Source organism: Nymphalis io, chromosome 11, assembly GCF_905147045.1.
Source record: "Nymphalis io chromosome 11, ilAglIoxx1.1, whole genome shotgun sequence".
NCBI classification, from domain to species: domain Eukaryota; kingdom Metazoa; phylum Arthropoda; class Insecta; order Lepidoptera; family Nymphalidae; genus Nymphalis; species Nymphalis io.
The window spans coordinates 24,439-47,680 of NC_065898.1; the positions used below are offsets into that span (position 1 = coordinate 24,439).

The window sequence follows — 23,242 nt, forward strand, 5'->3', positions numbered from 1 at the left end:
TTCATGACATACTAAATATTTAAATAGAACTTGCTGTCATTGTCATCAGTCATGTCATTCTACAGTCAGTATTGCCATGCCATCCTAATAATATGTTACTGATTTAAAATTTAATAAATCTAAATTAAAGCAAAAAATATGTTCATAGAGATGTTGTTTCCTTAATTAAAAGCCCTTGATATTTTTTTATCATATTGTGAATTGGAATTCCTTACAATATATTAGGTCCTTACATATGAATTTAGCGTTTTGTCGTACTGACCACTTTGATTTGAAATATCTCCTCTTTGGTTAAGAATTCCAAATTAAAATTTATAAAATCATTTAGCTAGTACATTTGAGTATTGAAAACAGTCATTCATTTGTTTTTTTCTCATTATTTTTTCTTTGGCGTCGCTTATTACCGCACAATGGAAAACATGAAATATCGGTATATTTACGAGTACGAGTTCTACCGTGGCACCAGTGCTGGAGAAACAGCTCGAAAGATTAATGATGTGTACGGCGCTGGTGAAAAGAAAGCACGGTACGTTTTTTGGTTTCAACGTTTTCGGTCTGGAAATTTCGATCTTCAGGACCAACCCCGTGAACGGCCGAAGATCAAAGTGGAAAATGAAGAGTTAAAGGCTATTGTGGAAGCGGATCCATCACAAAGCACTTCAGAGATAGCTGCAGGCTTCGGGGTAAGTGATAAAACCACTTGAAGCAAATCGGGACAGTAAAAAAACTTGAACGATGGGTACCTCATGAATTGAGTGAATCGAACTTGCAAACACGCGTCGACTGCTATGTTACTTTGCTCAACCGACACATTAATGAAGGGATTTTAAATCGAATCATTACTTGTGTTGAAAAGTGGATACTGTACGATAATCGGAAGCGCTCGTCGCAATGGCTGAACCCTGGAGACCCAGCCAAATCCTGCCATGAAAGAAAATTGACTCACAAAAAGTTACTTGTGAGTGTTTGGTGGACAAGCGCCGGTGTCGTTCACTACAGTTTTCTAAAATCTGGCCAAACGATTACGGCAGATATCTATTGTCAGCAACAGCAAACCATGAAGGAAGGACTAGCTGCTAAACAACCAAGATTGGTCAATCGCTCTAGGCCACTGCTGCTTCACGAAAACGCAAGACCACACACTGCACAACAAACAACCACTAAGTTAGATGAGCTACAATTGGAATGTCTGCGACATCCACCGTACTCCCCGGACCTTGTTGCAACAGATTACCATTTTTTCCGGAATTTGGACAACTTTTTACAAGGAAAAAAATTCAACTCCGATGCGGCAGCCCAAAGCCTTCAAAGAGTTAATTGATTCTCGCCTCCATGATTTTTTTAGTAAAGGGATCAATGAACTACCTATGAGATGGCAAAAATGCATAGATAACAACGGTGCATACTTTGATTAATTAAATATATTTTACAAAAAATAAATTACTTTATATTCCTCCCGTACAAAACGCCAATTTCATATGTAAGGACCTAATAATTGGCTTGATATATAATTTGAGTGCAATATTTCATTTAATACTTATTTTAAAATATTATTAATGCATGGGATAGAATGCACTCATCCCAGCTTCTTATGGATTAGCTCTTATTAGATTTCGTATCGCTAGTCTTAGAAACCTAGTCGATTTGTTTTATTTCTGCCCATACTTAGTGCTTATATATTATAATTTTATGCGTTTTTTCTAATATGTATGATTTACTGGTGTTAAGGCTTTGTGCAAGCTCCTCTGGGTAGGTACCACCCACTCATCAGATATTCTACCGCAAAACAGCAGTACTTGGTGTCGTTGTGCTTCGGTTTGAAGGGTGAGTGAGCCAGTGTAATTACAGGCACAAGGGACATAACATCTTAGTTCCCAAGGTTGTTGGAGTATTAGCGATAAAAGCGATGGTTAACATTTCCTACAATGTCAATATCAATGGGTGTTGGTGACCACTTACAATCAGATGGCCCTTATGTTCGTCCACCTTCCTATTGTATAAAAAGAATACCATGTATTTAAATTGTGGCTCACTCAACCTTCAAACTGAAACACACCAATAAAAGTAAACGTTAGACGGTATATTATATAGGCTTACTTAATCTGTGAAAAGAAATAGTTTGAATATAATACAAACATACAAAATCCACATTATTATTTATATAAATAAGTACAACGACTAAAATGTTTTGGTTTACAATACTTGATATATCTATGCACGTTACATTGTTATGTACCTATTATTTTTAACCTTTACCCAAAGAACATTAAGATAAGGTACGCGTACGCCGGTTGTTATGATATTAATGTAAACTTACATCAGTTGGCAGATTTATTAATAAAATTTCAATTTTCAATGCCATATCAAAATGAACAGATAGGTACCTCATTTAAAATCCAAATCCAAAAACACAAAAATACCAATGAATAATGTTTAATATTAATGTGAAAAAGGATATACAGAATTCATAAAGATGCCCCTCATCTTTGCCCGCCTTGGGAGCTATGCTACATGATGTGTTATAATAATAATTAATAATAGAATATATTACTAACTTTGTAGTAGGATATTATTAAAATGTACATAATAACTTGCTCAATATGAATGTAAGCAAAATATAAAAAACTTATGATTGTGTTTAGCCCGAATATACCGAATGTAAGATATGGGCTTTGAATATTATACATCGCAAAAGTTTAAAGTGTAAAATAGACGTAAAATTAAATATTTAATATTGCTTTTAAGAGAAACGATAATTTTATCAATGTTTTATGACTCATGTATGATAAACATCCATTGTATGGCTAAACCCACTAAGGTTATTACATTCACTTGGTATCTAATAATAATAATAATAATATAAGGAAATATAATTGTCAGAGGTTGCCTGTTGGTGTTTATACATTTTAAAGAACGTTAACGAGGTAGTAATATTTTACTCTGTCCGTAAATTATGGGCAAAGTACTCGAAATGAAATAACAATTAGCATTTTTAATAGCATTTATTAATACGCGTTCGCATTCGATATATAGGTAAATGTAAAATCTATTTTATACTGCATTAAATAAATAATATTTGGTAAATAGGTTTATTTTATCACAATTTATGGATCATGTAATAAAGTTGTTACTACATCATTATAATCATGTATATTTTGTTGGAATTGGTTTTTCCGCACGTCATACACCTTTAACCGTCTTGAAGAAAAGGAGTCTATGTTGCCCCGTATGTTTGTATGTGCGCGATATTTACAAAAATGACAAAGGCACTGGGCTTACTATAAATTTATACATATAATACTAAGTTACAGTTTTTATATATGAGATATAATAACAATTTAATGGCTGTCTAATTAATACAAATGAATATGAATTTGAGTTTTATCACCTCGAAAATTAGAAAAACTGTTCTACATCAACAACACTGGTAGTAAATAATATCAATAAAACAGCTAAGACGTGTATAAGATGACTAAACGAGCAGAGCAGAGTTTAGATGTTTAGCCATTTGAAAATAATAAATACAATACTTTATTACAAACTGATTTGTACTAGAAGCTCGTACCGAGTGGACGGCACTAAGAATCTTTGGTTGTCGCTTCAACTAACGGTACAATAAATAATAAATATATTTGTTTTTTATATAACGATAACATTCGCGTAATAAATATTGAAATCTGTTTGGACGACGTCGTATATGACGAGAATGTGTAGAACATTATGACTGTCTCACAGTTTTACATTTAAAAAAATGTACTTAATTAAACTAAAGGCCACTGACGAGTTCACACGTAGTTAGGTGTATGTAGACTTATGTCGACTGAGGACCTCGACATTTAAGATATGCCGGCGAAATCCCGACACAACACCTTTTATAAACATAATAATAATTCACTATTGAGTACAAAAATAACAAATAAACGACAACGGACGCGATGCGCTGCGCTCACGAGTAGATCGTCATCAGGATCATCTGCAACAACAACAACAACAAAAACAACGGCTACGTGACACACGCACACGCACACGCAGCGCAGGTCTCCGGCACACTCACCTCCTCCAGCGAGAGAGGATTGGACTTCAACTTCGCGTCGAGGCTGCGGTATCTCTCTGCAAGAAAACGGACATCGAGTATCACAACCGCGTACGGCGTCAGGTCTCCAGACATCGGACACAAGGGGCGGCGGGTACCGTGCGCGAGGTGCAGGCGGGCCAGCGCCGTGACGTAGGCGGCCGGCGACAGGGAGGCGCCGCGCGCGAAGCGCAGCACGAGGCACTCCAGCACCTTGTTGGACGCGCTCACGCCGCACGCCCACAGCAGCGCGCGCAGGCGGTAGGCGCACACGCGCGCGCGCCCGCAGCGCGCCGGGGCCAGCGCCGCGCGCCACAGCGCCAGCCGCGCCAGCAGCGCCGGCAGCTCGCGCGCGCACAGCCGCCCGCGCACGCCGGGGTCGCGCAGCGCCACCAGCGCGCGGCACAGCTCCAGCGACGGCCGCGCCGGCAGCACGCGCCGCCACACGCGCCGCAGCAGCCGCAGCAGCGCCGCCGCGTCCACCTGCGGCGCGGGCGGGCTTAGGACCGGGCGACCGAGCGTCGGGCGTCTCCCGCGCGTCATATTACCGTACCTCCTCCGATTCGCGTTTTCCGAGCGTCTTCGCGATTGCGGCGTGCAATTCTGGCTGTTAAAATAAACGAGAACGCTCAGTTAGACGGTGGTCCGGTCGACTGCGACGATGGACGGTAAAGCACGGAGTGTATGCTCACCGGTATGGAGCGTCCCTCGTCCATGAATTCTGCCGCGATGTCTCGAATGATGACGTTGTCGTCGTTCACCTCCCTGCGGACGAAACGTCTCGTAAGAGTGATCCGAGGGGTCGAAGATGGATGGATCGATGGAAAACGCGCAACGAGTGCTCACCAGACGTCGGTGTGATCGTCCGTGAGGATGCGCAGCAGAAAGGCGGCCTCGACGTGCGGGCGGTGCGTGTGCGGAACCACTAGGTACTGGCCGGGCGGCAGCGTGAAGAACGTCACCACCTCGCGCGCGCGGGACTCGTGCGTCACGTCGAGGGCACGCTGGGGATGAATGGGGGGAGTGAGTATGCGTCGTCGTCCCGCTTCAGGAGCGGCCGGCGGACTGGGGCTTATACCAGGTCTGGGAGCGCGGCAGCGGCCAGCGCGGCGCGGCGGGGGGCGGCGCCGGCCGGCAGCTCGTACACGGCGAACCCGATACCGTGCAGGCGCTCGCGGCGGCCCGCACCCACCGCGTACTGCTGCGTCACCGACACCACGACGTGGCACTTGCCCGCCTCCGTGCGCGGCACCTGCACGTGGAACTGTGGGTTCGTGTGTGCGGTGGCGCGGCAGCGCGGCGGACCACCCGCGTTGTACCCGCAGCGCCAGCGCCGCCGCGCGAGTACCGCCCGCCACGGCCGCTTGCCGTGCAGCGCCGGCTCACTCAGCCAGTCGTCGGGGCCGACGTGCACCAATTCGAGTCTTCCGAACGAGCGCGCGAAGTCCGAAAACGACATCCTGAAACGCACAGGAAAGTAATCGTCGGGATCGTCACCGGGCGACGCGGGGCGAGAGCGCCCCGGCGCGGCGCTCACCAGAAGTGTCCGGGCTGCGCGGCGCGGCGCGCCAGCAGGTCGCGGTCGGGCTCGGCCAGCGCGCGCCACTGGCCGCCGCCGCGCGCCCACGCGCCCGCCCACTCGCCGCGCCCGCTCGGCGCGCGCACGCGCACGAGCGCGCCGCTCGCGTCGCCGTCGGCGTCGCCCGCCGCCTCGCGCACGCGCGCCAGCCCGGTGACGCAGTAGGCCTGTCCCGGGATCAGGCCGTTTCGCAGTCTCCGTCCCGGGCCCTCCTTTTCCTGTCGACCGATAGTTCGATCGGTTAAAATTTGGATGACCTTACAATTAACCGATGTCTATTCTGTGACAAACTACGTCTCGAGTCGACGACGATGCTAATCGGGATATCGCCTCGGTCAGATTATTTAAATCATTAAATGATTTTCACTTTGTGCGTGACTATTTAACCGAGAGCAATATTTTAACCGGAAACTTCAGAAACCGGGTATCGGTTAGTTGGTGCGCTCGGTCGGGTACCGTCGGTCCGAAGGGCGGCGCCACGGTGGCGACGAGCAGCGTGGAGCGCGGCACGGCGGAGTTGAGCACCTGGTACAGCAGCGCGCGCGGCTGGCGCGGCGGCGCGAAGCTCTGCACCACGCCGCCCGACAGCTCCTGCAGCGCGCGCGCCACGCTGCCGCCGCGCAGCGCCGCGTACGAGCCGTGCAACCTGCAGCCCACACACAGTATAATTGTAACAGAGTAGGAAACTTAATGTTTAACATGAGAGGAGGGACGATAAACGGCATCGAAGAACGATCCGACACTGCTTTTAGTATACTTACTTAGCGTAGGCTTTCTCCAGTAGCGGCAGCGTGAAGTCGTCTGGCAGCAGTGCGCGACTCGCCACCAGGCGACCCCCGCGCACCGGCAGCCGGTCGTCGACTGTCACCTCGCGCCACACACCGAACACCCAGAATCGAAACCTATCCGTTACAAATAAAAGTACGATCGAATATTATCAATAAGATGGACGTCATGATCCACTTATTTTGTGTGTTAAGAGAATCATAATTCTAATTCACAAAAATTCAAAATAATTAAAAAAAAGCCATTGTCACAAATGATTGTAACCGAGTGAGTACAATGCAACTACGTGCGATGAGACGGGTGACGCGGTATGACGATTAAACGGTCTCGCTGCTCCAAACCTGAAGAGGCCGGTGTAGCGACTGCGGAAGCTCTGCGGCGGCACCACCCGCGCGAGCAGGCGCGGCGTGAGCGCCAGCGCGGCGGCGGCGCAGCACACGTGTGCGTCGCCCGCCTCGCCCGCCTCCACGCTCCATCTGCGTACGGACACTCGTCAACGCGGTGTACGAACGAAACGACACACTACGTCTGATGTTCGCAAAAAGTCGCAGACTTTATATCACGCGCTCACCTGGCAGCGAACTGCTCGTCCGACTCGGGTTCCAATTGCTCGGTGGACAGCTCCGCGTCTATTGCGGTGTCGCCAAGAAAACGAGGTCTCGAACAAATTTCCTGTAAATATATTTTTGTTACGATTAGCGTACAGGAACAAATGCAAATAGCGTAGCTAACTATTGCTTAAAAACAGTTAAATAGTTTTATCCAATCACCTTTCGATAGAAGCCATTATTGAATGAGCAGATTTGTAAAACGAAACGCACGAGTAATATCTTCTTATACCGTACCTCATAAGTAGCCGTATAAGTAGTAATATAATAAATAAGATGAAAACATAATGTATAAATGTACATACTGATGTACCGACCTGTCTTAATATTTAAAACATAATATTTAATCTTAAAGCCATATTCTCTACACGCCTACGTATGTCAATGTAGCCTGCTTTCATTAGTAATTAGTTTTATTTGCTTAAAAAATGTTCAATGTGTTGCGTAGTAACGCCCTTAATAATCCCACGTAATTTTATAATGTTTTTGCTGTGTAATTTTATGTGTTTTGTTTTAGTTAAATTTTAGTGATTGTGTAATTATTATCGACGGAAACTTAGCTGACGATATATTATTTTCCTAAGAAATAATTAAATGAACTAATAGCATTGTACGTGAAATGACCAAGCAAACTATATTCGGAGCCCTTAGCAGGGACACCGACGCCGTCGGCCGTACCCGAGTAGGAGTGCGTCCGCCGTGAGAGACTACACACCGCAGCGACTCGCGGCCCAGTTCCCACGTCATTGATACAATATAAAACGCTAAATCGCTAACAATAAACGTCGTGATAAAGCTGCTGCCATGATGTGCTTTAAATTATTATTTGCGATACAATCTGAGTCGTTTGTTAAATAATAATACAATGTTCAAGAAACTTTTTAATGCTATACTTGCTCGTGAAGTATAATGAATTCACATAAATATAAACCAAAAAGATGATATCGATTTAATGACCATTATATAATTATTATATATGTATTACTTTCGAAGTGAATTACATATGAATTATGGCTTAACGACAGCTAGTATTCGGTAACGACAAATATACTCGTAGCATAAACAATGGCACGGGCGTCATCAGCCGTCCTGCCGGATGTGCGGATACTGCTGACGTCGAGGCGTCGCTCGAGACAATACGAATCACTTGTCAGCTTATCATATAGATTAAGAAAACGCACTTAAACCTCCGCATGGTCCGCTCCGGCGAAGATGTCGCTTGCCGCTTTCCAACAGCGTGCTCATTCCGCCAGCGCTAACGGTGCCAAGTCACAATGCGCGCTGTTTCTCAGCGGACTGCGGAGCCTCTTCGGAGTCCATTAATATGGGCACTCACTTGTTTCATTACAATCGTAACAAAGAACTTTATCATCGTATTCGTTCTGCTTGAGACACACGGTCGGAGAAAGTTACTACTTATGTAAATGTTTGTCGTTTCAAGCGAGTTATTGCCTTTTGTCGAGCAACGACAATGTGTTAGCGATTAGGCAGAATCATTGCTAGTAAATATTCATGTCATGATTTTAATAAAAATATATATGTACAGTGTGTATTATACACATATTAATTGCACGTATTCCAAGTCGTTTGCCTCGATTAACAGTGACATAGTAGCAAATAATAGAATATGTTTCATAATATGTACAAATAATAGTCGAGATGTTCGTAAGGTTCTAATGCGATGTGCAACGTAAGTGGAAGTGACCTTGAACGAAACGATAACAGTGATGCAAGCGGCGAAGTGTCGGCGTCGCGGCGACGCGGCGCGGCGCTGCCTCGTGTCGGGGACGCGAGCGGAATGTAATATCGGAGCATTCGTAACACTAATACTGACCAGTATTTATTTATTACCTACGCTCTCATATATGGAACCCACTTTGTATTAATTCAATGTAAAACTAATAATTTTTGAATCATACTTAAGGGAACGGCCCAGTACACCCGATGTGATGGAACCTCTACATATCAAGTAATTACCTACCAATCTAAATAATATCTAAGTCAATACGATGCCACTTGTCTTTGTATCTCTGCAATAAATATATAATCTTCCTGTTGCTCTGGTCTAAATTGTATGCCTAAACAGTTTTAATCCGTGTGCACGACCGTCTGGGTGGATTTATCGCAATCTTCGAGTGTGTACGCTTTTTTTCGGTAATCTGTTTACATACAATATAGAGCATATTGTATGTTAACGTAATAGTTCGGTCAATGTAATGAGCTCGGCGAGAGTTACACATACATCGTACCTTGAAGTTTTTCTAGTCCTCGACGCGACGCCCGCCATCGCCGTCGGCAAGGCACGCCCGCAGTCACAGGAGTGATGAGTTATCGAACTATCGCGTTCAATCATCGTAACGGTTCTTCGATTTGGACAGACCGCGCCGCCTCATCATATTTATGTTTATACGCGATTTATTCATTGTTAAAGTATTTTTGCCGATCGGCAAAAACAAGCCGGGAAGCTCTAGGACCAGTGAACTGTGGACTCTCGACTCTTTCAAGAGCAAAGCTATGCGCGCAGTTATTGCCATGATGTAAACAGCAGTATGTGTTGTCTATGTACCATGATATAAAACGAGCCCATTCTAACCAATTGTGTACACGAGCGACAAGCGTGGCTTTTATAAGAATGACTGCTGTTCATAATTGAACAGTTTTGAGAGAATAATATTGTGAAGTTTTATAAAGTAGGCGTAAAACATTGAAATCTAAATAGTTTTCACCGACTGGCCTGCCTCAATTATGTAATAAACAAACTCGCGGGATTCGCGGGACACGCACGCCGTCGGCGTAGTGTCATTGAGCTGCGTTGCGTGCGGTTCCCGCGTGTCGTATTGTTCACAACACAATGTAACCAGCGACGCGCGTGTTTGCACAGATGGGTGCAGGAAGGCAAAATCTTTACGGCAGTACTTTATTGAAGAAAACTCGTGATATATCCGATCTTACTGCTATATGTTCTTACAACATGTGTGATTAATTGTAAGTTAAAATCAGTTTTATCCCGAGAGTGAGCCGATAAATCGGGCTGGAGTTGGAGCTGGCGAGCTAAATGTGTACCTGCATGTGTTCGGCTCGTATACTGTTATGACAAAATGTTAAAAACAAAAATTAACATCATGGGTCGACGTGATATTTTGGTGATAAATATCATCTTTAAAAATCAATTAGATATTACAAAAGTCAAAGCCGGATGTCTATCTACTCGATTTTCCTGGTTTCTAGAACACTATTTTTTATCAAATTCCAAGAGCTGTCAATTTTTAAGGCATTACTAGCATTGTACCACACGTGTGTGGTACGTAATGTTTCTTATAAAACAGTATAGGTAGACCTTATGTTCACGGCAGTCAACCGTACAGAAATGAACGTCTACAGAATTTCAATAAAAACACACGATTATACTGTTATAATAAGCAACTTCTAATCGATCGAATATCGATCGATACCACATTTACTTAAGCGAGCTAGCCCCCAGTTCAGCTGACATAATACTATCGTATGCAAGCAGTCGTGTTGAAGAGTGGCCAAATGACTTATAGCTCATTTTATTCAACATTACTTAAGCTACTAATTGTAATGAGAAGCATTTAATATGTCAATCGTATAAATTAGATATTTTCCCTGCATCGCACCATAACTGCAAGCAAATAACAAGCTTACCTCTTTATAATATATTCAACTATTACAAATTGTTGGACATACGTGTGGTCGCAGCCAACGCGAGCGGTGCGCAAAGCGGCGATCCGCGAGGCTGCTGGCCGCAGCGGGGAACTCGGGGTCCTCCCACAGCGGCGCGCACCCGCCCGCAGCCAGGCCCGAACCAGACACGCCTTTTCCTACGTCCCCGCACTCGTCCGACTCGTTCCAGTATCTAGATTAATGTTCAGATTATACTGGTGATGCTTCGTGCATTTGTCGCAAGTGCTGTGCTGTTTCATTAGTAATCATCGATACTTCATGAAACGCTCGGTAAAGGGAATTGACGGGCCGCGGCCGTATTAATATCGGATTCTGGACAATTATGCATGTATGTGTGATGCAAACAATAATACAGCGCAAAGTTATTTAATTATAAAATTAATTAAATACCTAGTAAAATGAAAAAGTAAAAAAACTATAAGTACTTATCTGTATTATTGTATCGTATGTATTAAATAGCATTCAATAATGTCTCTATCGTATTTTATTCACCTAAATAATATTATTGTATAAATAAATTAACAAACGCAAGGAAAGCATGATCCGCCGTGTTTATTTGTACACGTGAACAACCTGCGACAAAAATGTATAAGACGCCGCGCGCCGGTGAGCGATCGGCAGTCGCCACTCGCCAGTGAGTTCGTTTTTCAATAGGTCTTCGGCGTTGCGGCGGCGCTGTTCGCGTGTCCGTTATCGATGCGAATCAATAACTCGTTTATAGTTTATTGACCATTATCTAAAATAGGAAATCGATTATTCGCTTTGTAAGTATGGTCCTTCCTTAATTTTCTTTTCCTATTAATCGAAAATGTGACAATATTAGCTATGAAAACCTAAACTTAAAAATTAGGCTACATAATTTTTTGAGCTAATTTTCGTAAAAACAGAAATAGTTTCGTAATAATAAATAAATGATCAGTACCAGTGACATGAGTACCTGTGGCCAAGGGGCAGGTATTGCAGACTTTTTTGAATTGACTTGAAAAACCTACGTAATCAACGGCATACAAGTAATCTAAAACTCATTATTATATATCTACCTACTGTTAATTAACTTTAAATAATTAACATAATAACACGTCTTTTTCCTTAAATTTACGCTACCGATTAGTAGGTGCCCTTCAACTCTTCAAAGTGGAATAAAACAAATATTCGAAAGTCCTCGTTATACCACGAGAAAATTAATTATTAAATGATAAAAATATCAGCTTCACTTATATCGGAATAAGGAAATATGACAGTTACTAGGAATGAATGGCACAGTCACCCTTCACCCGGGTACAACAGAGTGTTGTAGTATGACGCTTATGATCAGTAGAACAAAGTTCAATACTAAACTAAGTACTAAAAGTACAACCATAATAATTTTAAAAGCGTTATATATTTTTAAAATGTGAAACGGGAGTAAGCTCTTTGAATGTACTGACAAGGGGTACTGACGAGGTGCGGTACTAGCGTTTTCTTTTGAATCCCTAACTTTGAAGTTATACTTTTCCTGACAGTTTCTTGAACTCTGTGCTCAACAAGCTGTCTAGATCCACTGATGAAGTGATATCAGTGTGTTGCAAGTACATGAACAATGCTCAATGTATCTTGAACAAATTACTATTGGCGACGTTGGAATAAAAGATTTGTGTATTTTAAGTTGTTGTGTTTCTTAAACTTATAATTAAATCACACGAAAACGACGACTCGACATTCAGCACATATATAGATGTTCTTTCCATGAGAATAATGTTCCGACCCGTGTACGAGCGTATTTTATCAAAACTCAAAATCAAAAATAGTTTATTTTACAGCAAAATATTACACAATTGATACTGATTGATTGCTGAAACGATATCATAATTGTATTTCCGTTGGCATCCACACTAAGCAAGCTTGTGTCGTGGATACCTTGCTACGATTTACAGACAGCGTTCCATCTTCGGTTAATAGTGTTCCTAAAACATTGTTGTAATCTTTATACATAGGTCTACTACATAGGTCCGTACATATGAAATTCGCGTTTTGTCGTACTGACCACTTTGATCTGAAATATCTCCTCTTTGGTTAAGAATTCAAATTTATAAATTCATTTAACTGGTACATTTGAGTTTTGAAAACAGTCATTTATTTGTTTCTTCCTCATTATTTTTTTCTTTGGTGTCGCTTATTACCGCACAATGGAAAACATAAAATATCTGTATATTTACGAGTACGAGTTTTACCGTGGCACCAGGGCTTCAGAAACAGCTCGAAAGATTAATGATGTGTACGGCGCTGGTGTCGCAAAAGAAAGCATGGTACGTTTTTGGTTTCAACGTTTCCGTTCTGGAAATATCGACCCTCAGAACCAACCCCGTGGACGGCCGAAGACCAAAGTGGAAAATGAAGAATTAAAGGCTATTGTGGAAGCGGATCCATCACAAAGCACTTCAGAGATAGATGCAGGCTTCGGGGTAAGTGATAAAACTGTGTTAATCCACTTGAAGCAAATCGGGAAAGTAAAAAAAACTTGAACGATGGGTACCTCATGAATTGAGTGAATCTAACTTGCAAACACGCATCGACTGCTGTGTTACTTTGCTCAACCGACACAATAATGAAGGGATTTTAAATCGAATTACTTGTGTTGAAAAGTGGATACTGTACGATAATCGGAAGCTCGTCGCAATGGCTGAACCCTGGAGACCCAGCCAAATCCTGCCATGAACGAAAATTGACTCAGAAAAAGTTACTTGTGAGTGTTTGGTGGACAAGCGCCGGTGTCGTTTACTACAGCTTTCTAAAATCTGGCCAAACGATTACGGCAGATATCTTTTGTCAGCACCTGCAAACCATGAAGGAAGAACTGGCTGCTAAACAACCGAGATTGGTCAATCGCTCTAGGCCACTGCTGCTTCACGACAACGCAAGACCACACACTGCACAACAAACAACCACTAAGTTAGATGAGAAAAAAATTCAACTCCGATGCGGCAGTCCAACCCGCCTGTGAAGAGTTTATTTATTCTCGCCCCCGTGGCTTTTTTTAGTAAAGGGATCAATGAACTACCTATGAGATGGCAAAAGTGCATAGATAACAACGGTGCATACTTTGATTAATTAAATATATTGTACAAAAAAAAAGACTTTATATTCCTCCCGTACAAAACGCCAATTTCATATGTAAGGACCTAATATATGTATATAAGTAATATTAAAACTATAATATTAAATATTAAATAATAAAATAGTCAATAATATTAAATTTATGTATATATAAATACAATATAATGTGGGTGCTATATGGATACATTATTTATTTATACATTATGTATTATTTATAAATATATTTTTTTTAATCACGATAGCAAGGTATGAATACTTTCTGTCATATCATACGAAAGTGTGACTAACCAAATATAGAAAGCCTTTTTATTTTTTTTATTTTTGGGTTCGTGTTATTTTAATATTTGCGCACATAAATAACAATAACATTTAAAGGCTGACGACGAGATGGCCGAATAGCGCCAGTATAGATCTTAGGCACCACGGTATTTTTATTTCCTTAATTTGTGTCTAAAATTCACGCAGATGTCGGTGGTAAATGAAACCTTCGCGAGGACACTTCCAATGTCAGGTGACATTCTGCCACATTTATCACGCACTGACGCGGCGTGGTGGAATAGCCTCAATAACTTCTCCTTGTGAGTAAAGGAGGTCTTCGGCCCATGAGAGGGACATTGACGGGATGTTACCGTTGTTATGGTGCAAGCTGTTACCTGTTTAAAGTGGAATGGTGATCGTCGCGTCGCGGACCAGTCCCCACGCCGTCTGCAAATTACATAAAGCATTACAAGTAACATTGACTTCAAAGTGTTTATTATTATAATACATTGTGATTTGGTGTTCAACTATTCATATCTCGTCGTTAATAAAGGATTTAATGTACACACATCGCATCACATCTTCAAACTAAAAGGAAAAACCTTGCAGATACTCGAATAAAATCATCGGAGTCCATAAACGGCGCTATGATATCAATATTCTAGAGCACAAGAAACGTGATAGTCATAACGTCTGCATTACAGTTGTTTTGTAAGCGAAAAGTGTCCTTCGACTTTAGTGAAACTAAGGCAACTAGCACTTATACTATAAAATATGATAAATGTATAGTAATAAAATATTTTACACACATACGTACAAGAATGCTAGCAGCATTTCCCCTTTGAATCACAACTCCGATTCTCTGGACGAAAAATGAACCAGCTATCCTGTCACCAGTAGACGTAATAAGGCGAGGAGTTTTAATTATTTTATTTTAATAAGCTGTAGCAGTAAATGACAACTAAAATGAAGTTAAACGTTAAACTTTATTAAATCTAATGAATTATGTTCGCGTTTCTTTAATTTTTGTGAATCCCGAAAATCCCGAGATCGGTCAAATTTAATCACGAAATTTTCGGGACTGAAAAACTACCGGGATCTCGGATCGACCTCTCTAAGTAGTACCGTCAATTATATTTTCCTTTTATTTATTGTGTTCATGTCAAGTATTTACCTAAAATAAATAAATTAAAAAAAAAATATTTATATTTAGTTTTTAATTAATCTTGTAGCTGAGCGAGCTTGTCGGGATCGCGTAATTTCATCTAAGGCTACTTATAGTTACGATTCGGAATCGAGTCGCAAGGAATACGCATTAGGACGAATTAGATTTCGACTAGAAATTCGGGTAGATTGCAGTGAAAGTTAAAAAGTGATATAAAAATTTAAATATTTAATCGTAATGATTATATTATTCAGATATCCAAATATGTAAAAAGTGTCTTCTCATCTCAAGCGTAAAAACATTGCTGTATTAATTTAGAAGTTAGTTTTATTCAAATTAATATTAATACAAGAGTGATAAATGAAAACGACAGCGAACTAGTAATGTCTAAGTCGATACCGTTAAGAGAGACTGAGAAGTAGCGTTATAATTTAGTTGACGGTAAATAAACGGAGAAGTGTGTACGGTGACCTGATGCAAATTCGTGACGATTTCCAAGCGGGCGCGAGGCGTAAAGAGCGCGGGCGCAACCGCAATGCGTACAGCCTGACCTCTAACAGGTGCCCGCGAACGTCTTTATTTTTTATATAAATTATTTTGTTTATACATTCAAATAGTACCTACTTTTATAGAATAGGAAGGTGGACGAGCATATGGGCCACCTGATGGTAAGTGGTCACCAAACGTCCTTAGACATTGGCATTGTAAGAAATGTCAACCATGGCTTATAGCCAATGCGCCACCAACCTTGGGAACTAAGATTTTATGTCCCTTGTGCCTGTAATTACACTGGCTCACTCACCCTTCAAACCGGAACACAACAATATCAAGTATTGCTGTTTTGCGGTAGAATATCTGATAAGTGGGTGGTACCTACCCAGACGGGCTTGCACAACGCCCTACCACCAGTAAAAACTTTCAAAGACGGTTATTAGTTTATATTTATATACGTTGCTATTCATCTGTATAAAATTATTATTGTGTAAAAAGAAGCCGAGAGTTGAGATGACCCAGTTGGAAAATGTGAATCTCAACCTACGAGTAGGACTGACTTAAAATCCAGGCGACCACCACTGAATTGTCAGCTGAATTTATAATTTATTTCGTGCTCACCAGTTAAGGAAAGTTACCACTATCAATTATTATTCTTTACGATGTTTTTCTTAAGCAAATATATTAAAATTCAAATAATATTAAGATTTTGCATCGCAACTAAGCAACAAAGTTTTAACTCACTTACGAATCGTTTGCCTGATAAATACGATGCTATATCGATATAATAATTTCACTTGAGTCAAATCAAAGTATACTTTGTTCAAACAAGCTCTAACAAACGTTGTGATCGTCATCTTACAAGATTAATTGTTCGCTACGATCGGTTCGCAATGAAAATTTGAACGAGAAGTACTGGCAGAAGAGTCAGCAGGTACTCGTAGTTGCTCTTTCATCATACATATATAAGAAATGTTTATTACGATTATATAGTCGTGCAAAAAATGCCACAAAAATTTAATATCCAATGCGTACCTATTCCTGTCATGACTTAAGACTGATTCAGTGGGCTCGTCAAATATTTCGAAAAGACCGATGGTCGTTAAAGCTGACTCCTAGAGTGGACTCCGAGAACCGCACACGCGTCATAGGGTTCAGCCAGGTTGACTGTTCACTTAAAGAAGACCAACTGTAAGTTTAGTAGGTTTTCAAAACAAGTCAATACAGACAATAAGCCGCGTGGTTAATATTTGTTCATTTTCATACAGTAATTTAATTTAGTGGAACTTTCTTGTCGATTCATCTCGACACTGGAATAAACGTACACCAAATACAGGCTGGGTACTAGACGTTTATCTTTACTTAATAACAATATAAGTTAGAAATTACTTTAAGTTTACAAAGTACCTATTCAGTGTTATGATGCGATGGTATGAGTGCGGAAATTTGAAAGCAAAATGCTAATGTTGTTTGGCAACACTTAAGTCATAATGTAATAACCTCGCCTTGAATACGACTTCAATACGTTTTCAGAAGCACATTTTTTCATACTTAGCACAATATTTGACAATCAAGTCATTCTCACTGATACTGATATCTAAAGTTTCAAACATTTCTGTGAAATTGATTAATACGAAACTCAATACTCCTTGACTTCTGCTAATGACCAGAGCGATTGGCCAGCCAACTCTTAAACTCTTTTTTCTTGTTAACATTTAAAAATAAGTAGATGCGACTCAAATGTTATAGTTGCAAAAATGTTTATCGATGGACAATGACCGGTGAAGCGTGCCTATAATTTAGCGCTTCGAAGAGTTACCACGACAACGCAAACATAGGTTTCACTGTACAAACCGTACGTTCGTTTCCCTTTCAACGTCTCGAATCAACATTTAAATCGTCATTTTAAGAATAATTATTATTATTTATATAAACTCACAAGCATAACATTTATGTGCAAGACTCATGTATCTAGCATTGTTTTTTAGCAAAACGATGTTAAGTTGTTATGTTGTTGGTCGTTTGAGGTAATTCATAATTTATTAAATAAATCAATCTGGGAAAGATTGATTTAGAAACACCATCGTGTTTAATTATCGTATAAATTCAGAGAGGTAAAAATATTGACTGTTGCTTCCAAATACCTATTCTTCAATGTATTGTACGTTCCGAAAATGTGAGAACTAGTGATTCACATAACATAAGGCAGCTCATACGTACTTCACACTGCAGGCACTCGGAGAAAGCTGGGGAAAGATATTACAACGTGATCCTAGAAATCGTCAAAACTGTTTTTCTAAAATATCTTAAAGCGTCGATTTACTTTATTAAGCTTACACATTACACAGTACTGTACGAGTACTATTGATATAAAACTATCTCAAGTTTATTTTAAAGTTAACTTTAATAATAATTTCAGTTAATTATAACAAGTATTCACTAGAATAATAGCGGGGTTCTGTTCTAACTCACAAGCAGTCGTGAGCTTTATACAGAAAAAGCTATTACCGAACCCTTGTAACCGAGATGAGTGACATAACATTATGCTGCTGCAACAAAGAGCAGCAATCCGTAACGTTTCCGCGCGTCGCACTAATCACTCTTCGATCATTATCAACTTCACAACGACAACGGAAAGCACTCGAGGTGAAATAAGTTATTAAAGTAAACAAAGTAGTAAAATATATCAACGAGTCCAGTGATGAATCGATGCCAGATGTATAATTATACCAATACATGTTATAAGATGAGTTTATTTATAATATATGTGAACCGTTATGAACCGGTTTTCTAATATCAGTACGTCTACCTCATATATTTATTTCTAATATATATTCTAATACAGGTGCATTTACTCCGAAAACTAATACATTTCGGCGCGTACATTATATTATCGTGTATTAATCTTGTGTTGCGATATAAAGACAGATGTATGATTAGTAACTAAAATGCAATAAATATATCATAAATTAATTTATTCAACTTATTTTATAGAGTACATGTACCTAATTATAATAACATTACAGTTAGTAGTGTCCACATTAAAGCACGCGCTACAATCACTTAATGTGAAACAAGAGCAGTAGTGACATTACACATGTGAACTCCACTCGTCAGTAGAACATTCAGTATTTTTTCACAATCACGATGCGAATTTAAAAAGTCGAGAGATGAAGATGATTGTTTACGTTCGAGTACAATGCGCGATGCGTGTGCGCACTCCGCGATCAAATGCAGAGCAAGGTATCGGGGTCAACGAGATCCATGCTATATGGCTGCGACTCTTTTGTCCGACTCCTAAAGTAGGAAGGTAAATATAAGCGATATAACTGTAAATAGGTTTTCGTATACTTAAGCATCAACAGTAACAATAATATAAGTTTACTTGAAAACTAAAAACAAAACGGATTAGCTAGCGGATTAGATAAGGAGGATAATCCTTCGTTATCCCGTCAGCCAAATGACATTAAAAAAGTTCAAAATTGTTACGATATTTAGAAGTAGGCTAAAATCGTAGTTGGATTTAAAGTAAATCAAATAAAATTCATTGACGCAAAATAAACTTTCAGATTTTTTTTAAAGTTATAAATCGTTCGTTGTGTTGCGTCTGTATGTTTTATCGAAAATAATAAATAGTTTATTTTCATTTTGTACTGACGCTGACTCCAAGCACTCCAGAATGGAGGCTACATATCTACAAAGTAAAACTTAAAGCAATTCATAGTCGATTTTTATCTGCAATTTGAAAGGTTTATCTAAGGGAATGCGCGTCAATGAGTTCAGCAGTAGGACAAAGTCGACTACTAGAAACATTAGTCGAAAGCCGCGTTGCATGTGCGAAACATAGATGCAGTGCAAATTTCGGTCACTTTCTCCAGCGCCGCTGCTCTTCAAATATCTTGGTATTTGTATTGCGCACTTTACATATTGGCCGACAGAGATTTCACTATCGATATTCATTATATTTTATTCAAAAAAAAAATCAAATTTCAATCCGGTGGTAACTGTTGCTTTTTTAATTCGAGATTACCAAAATACACTATATCTAATATCTCTGTCCCGAAGTTTACTCGCGTTTTTTACTTATTAATAATCTTCCTTAATAAAAGTGCTTTCTTGACTGCTGAGGTTATTTTAGGTAGTTCAATCGTACAATATCTCCAGATTTATAGTATTGTGTAGATCAATGTGAGTTAGAGTCGATAAGATAAAGTCGTCGCAACTAAATCGGACCTAAGTTTTTATAAACAAACTTTATTTCAGATTGGTTCAAGTATTTGTTTCTATATGCAAACTATATTGTATTGTTTGAAAACCAGTTCGATAAGTGTGTGCAAAGTTTCAGATCAATCTGTTTGTGAGACTGACTTAAATGTTCCGTTTTAAGATGTGGCGCACACTACTAAACTAACGGATTGTTATAAATTCATGTTATAATTATAATTTAGTTCTTCAGTGAAAAAAATCAATTTTACAAATGTTAGTATATATTAGAATAATAAAAAAAATATTGAAGTATTAAAGACCATAATTGAATACGGCGATACGAATATCTTGGTTGGTCGTTATTTATTAAACGACAGACAGACCGCGTCCGCCATACGACACGTACGACGCGCTCGCATTGTTTACATTGCTGGCGTCAATTAACCTACTGTTCAAGCGAACGCTACCGTTCTAATCGAAACACGTCTACACTCCACATACTGCAAGTTTTGTAAGTTCTTATTTTAAAAGTGCTAAAACGCGTGGACTAAGTTTAAGTTGCAGGATGAGTGAGCCAGTCTAATTACAGACAAAAGGAACAACATATAAGACACCGTAGTGAGCGTCGACAAAGCGGTAACTATCTACTTCGTTAGCGGCCCTCACACGGGATTTTAAAGTTGCCAATTTTTTGTGGATATCATAAACCCTAATATTAGAGACAGACACGTTACGTAATACGTAGCCGCTTCTACATAACGATGTGTCTGTCAGGTCCTCCGGACCGATTTCGGCCACGGCGGCCAATCTCAAGAGAGATTAGCCAACTGCGCAGGAGATATTATAGTGCATAAGTGTGTGCGCAAACACAGGTGCACTCTCTATTCCTTAGCTCTCATAATTTGATGGGACGGCAATCCGACCGGAAAAAGTTCACGCACAGGACCAACGGCTTTACGTGCTTTCCGAGTCACGGGAGTGTTCACACTTCCAACTTCCAGACTCTGGGCTGCTACTGAGAATTTTCTGACAGAAAAACCCAATAACTTTTTATCGGCATGACCGGGTCTGCGGCCTTACATCAAGACACTAGACCAACGAGACAGTCAAAATGATGTGTCTGTACACACAGCGGGATGGTGGCCGCTACCGTACCGCATTTCCTCATCCTTAGCTTTCTTAAACATAGAGATAATATAATAGTGCCGCTTAATAATTCATAATTACCTGTCCTTAAATTATTCAGTCATCATTGTTTCTATACGCGATGCCCGCATACACTGTGAGCGCGTGCCGTTAGTATAATTGCATATTTTAACACATTCACACTGCAGGTGTAAGTATGTCTGACACTACTAACTTGTAACTCACGGTTTTACTTTATAAAACTGAAATAAAATTCACCGTAGCCAGAGTAAAGCCGAATGGGCTAAAATATTTCGCAAATTTTAATTACGATACATATACATATAGTACTGTAATTTAGAGCTTAGGTATATAGGCTTTCATTATTCATCTCATCCCACTTAGATTTGCTTCAAAATTTCCGACTTTGTCGTAAAAATTATATTATATGGACAGTCGACAATGTCGACGCTGCGGTGAACACGACATTTATTTTTATGCTTCGTTATGTGTTAATTGATTCAAGGAATTCAAATAATCACATGTATTCTGTTTCCATAAGTCGGTCGCTCTGGTTACTAACTGTTTAACTATATTTATATGTGACAGATTGACACCGCTGATACCGAGATATACTCCTACCGTCTACGTGGACCAGTGAGAGCGCTGGTCTGTTTCGTGTGTGTCTGCGTATTGGACTGCGAGTACAACTACCTCATACAGTAACTAGGTATCTAGCGAAGCTTAAATTTTAAATACATATTTAATTTGTGACTGACTGAGGTCTTACTCGTTATTCCGTTTGTCTTGTGCAGCGCGGGCGGCGCGGGCGGTGCAGCGCCGGGTGCTTGCTGCGAGTGCCCCGCGCGCGTTCGCATGAACTTCCTCATGATGCGCACGAGCGCTTTTCTTCACTGAACATCCACATCACAATCAGCAATCAGCTTATCCTGGAAAGATAAAATAAACGTCTGAGAGAAATGTGGAAGTGGAGAAATCGACTTTATACAATATCTGTTTTTATAAACAGATGTTGTATAATATTTTTCGTCCTCACACAAGCTGTACGCTTATTGGAATAATAAATAGGAATATTAGTGATTCCTCAAAAAACGGACATTGTATTATTCTTTAAAAAAAACCAACCTCATACATAATTAAATTACAAACGCGAAAGTAACTACGTTTCTTTGTTTATTACAATTTTAGAGCTTAAACTTAAACACTGAACCGATTTCGATGAAATTTGGTTCCAAGTAAGCTTAAAACCCAAGAAAGCACATAGGTAAGAATTCTCGAAAGTAAAATGGTGATGAAAGTTTATTTGTTTGAAAATGTAGCTACGAATTGATAATAAAAAAAATTTAAAAATATGATTATAAGATTTTATTATTTTATTCCAATTTTATTAGTAGTAGTAATAGGGAATGAAGATTTTAGACCCCTACTGTGTTGAAGAGGTTTTTCTAGCAACAAGTATTTAATAACAGACAATAACTAACGAAACAATTGGCGTATAAAAAACATTGTGACATTTCCAGAATCTCTATTAATTCTTATTTTTGTATATAAATATATTTATACGTATCGTGTTTTATTGTGTGTAAGTTAAATAAATGTACTCGTACACTAGAACCAACATTTACTATTACTTTGAAGTCCTAAGCCCATCAATTGATCATTAAAATGGTTTAAAATCCTTCCTCTCACTACCCGTCACTTTAGTTTCTCTGGAATTGATAGAACAAAACCCAAAAACACTGAAAATCGAATGCGAAAATTTAAATTTTTAAATAATAATTCTTTAAATGAAATCAAAGTTACTACTTGACGGTAGAAAAATGTCTCGGTTCTAGAATTTCATTGTATTGCGGTTACGTACTGTACTTCTATGCACTCATTAATAATAATATGATATAATACGTGAAGGCAGCGAAAAACGGCGAGGCTTGTGCGCCGGCGCATCCATAATCTTTGATCCATATACTACTTACCGTTTGTCGGTGGTGAGGGCAACGGTAATCCGATCTGACACAATTATCTGACCGTCGCTAACACTGGAAAAGGAACGTCACTCGCGATCTTTCACGCGGCACGTATCGCAGAGTACCACCACTTACAGAGCACTCGTGCAACGCGCGCGCCGGCTCGGC

At 40.1% G+C, this 23,242-nt stretch overlaps 1 protein-coding gene across 1 annotated transcript; it reads right to left on the reverse strand.

Annotated features, from left to right (window-relative positions):
- Positions 1–2,279: 2,279 nt before the first annotated feature.
- LOC126772090 (calpain-1 catalytic subunit-like) lies at positions 2,280–23,242 on the reverse strand. The gene is made up of 16 exons (XM_050492260.1): positions 23,084–23,242; positions 21,880–22,039; positions 14,497–14,548; positions 10,754–10,922; positions 7,009–7,109; positions 6,779–6,913; positions 6,413–6,553; positions 6,108–6,297; positions 5,610–5,869; positions 5,151–5,532; positions 4,919–5,076; positions 4,765–4,837; positions 4,626–4,679; positions 4,192–4,555; positions 4,055–4,110; positions 2,280–3,973 (listed from the first exon to the last, which is right to left on the reverse strand). Exons 2-16 carry the CDS (start codon positions 21,977–21,979, stop codon positions 3,947–3,949), a joined length of 2,262 nt encoding a protein of 753 aa, XP_050348217.1. The 5' UTR covers positions 21,980–22,039; positions 23,084–23,242; the 3' UTR covers positions 2,280–3,946.

Coding starts and splice junctions, on each gene's coding strand:
- LOC126772090 (XM_050492260.1), bottom strand. CDS start 21,979: ATGAGGAAGTTCATGCGAACGCGCGCGGGGCACTCGCAGCAAGCACCC. Junction 4,111..4,191: donor CCGCCTGCACCTCGCGCACG/GTACCCGCCGCC, acceptor GTTTTCTTGCAG/AGAGATACCGCAGCCTCGAC. Junction 3,974..4,054: donor ATCCTCTCTCGCTGGAGGAG/GTGAGTGTGCCG, acceptor TTGTTGTTGCAG/ATGATCCTGATGACGATCTA.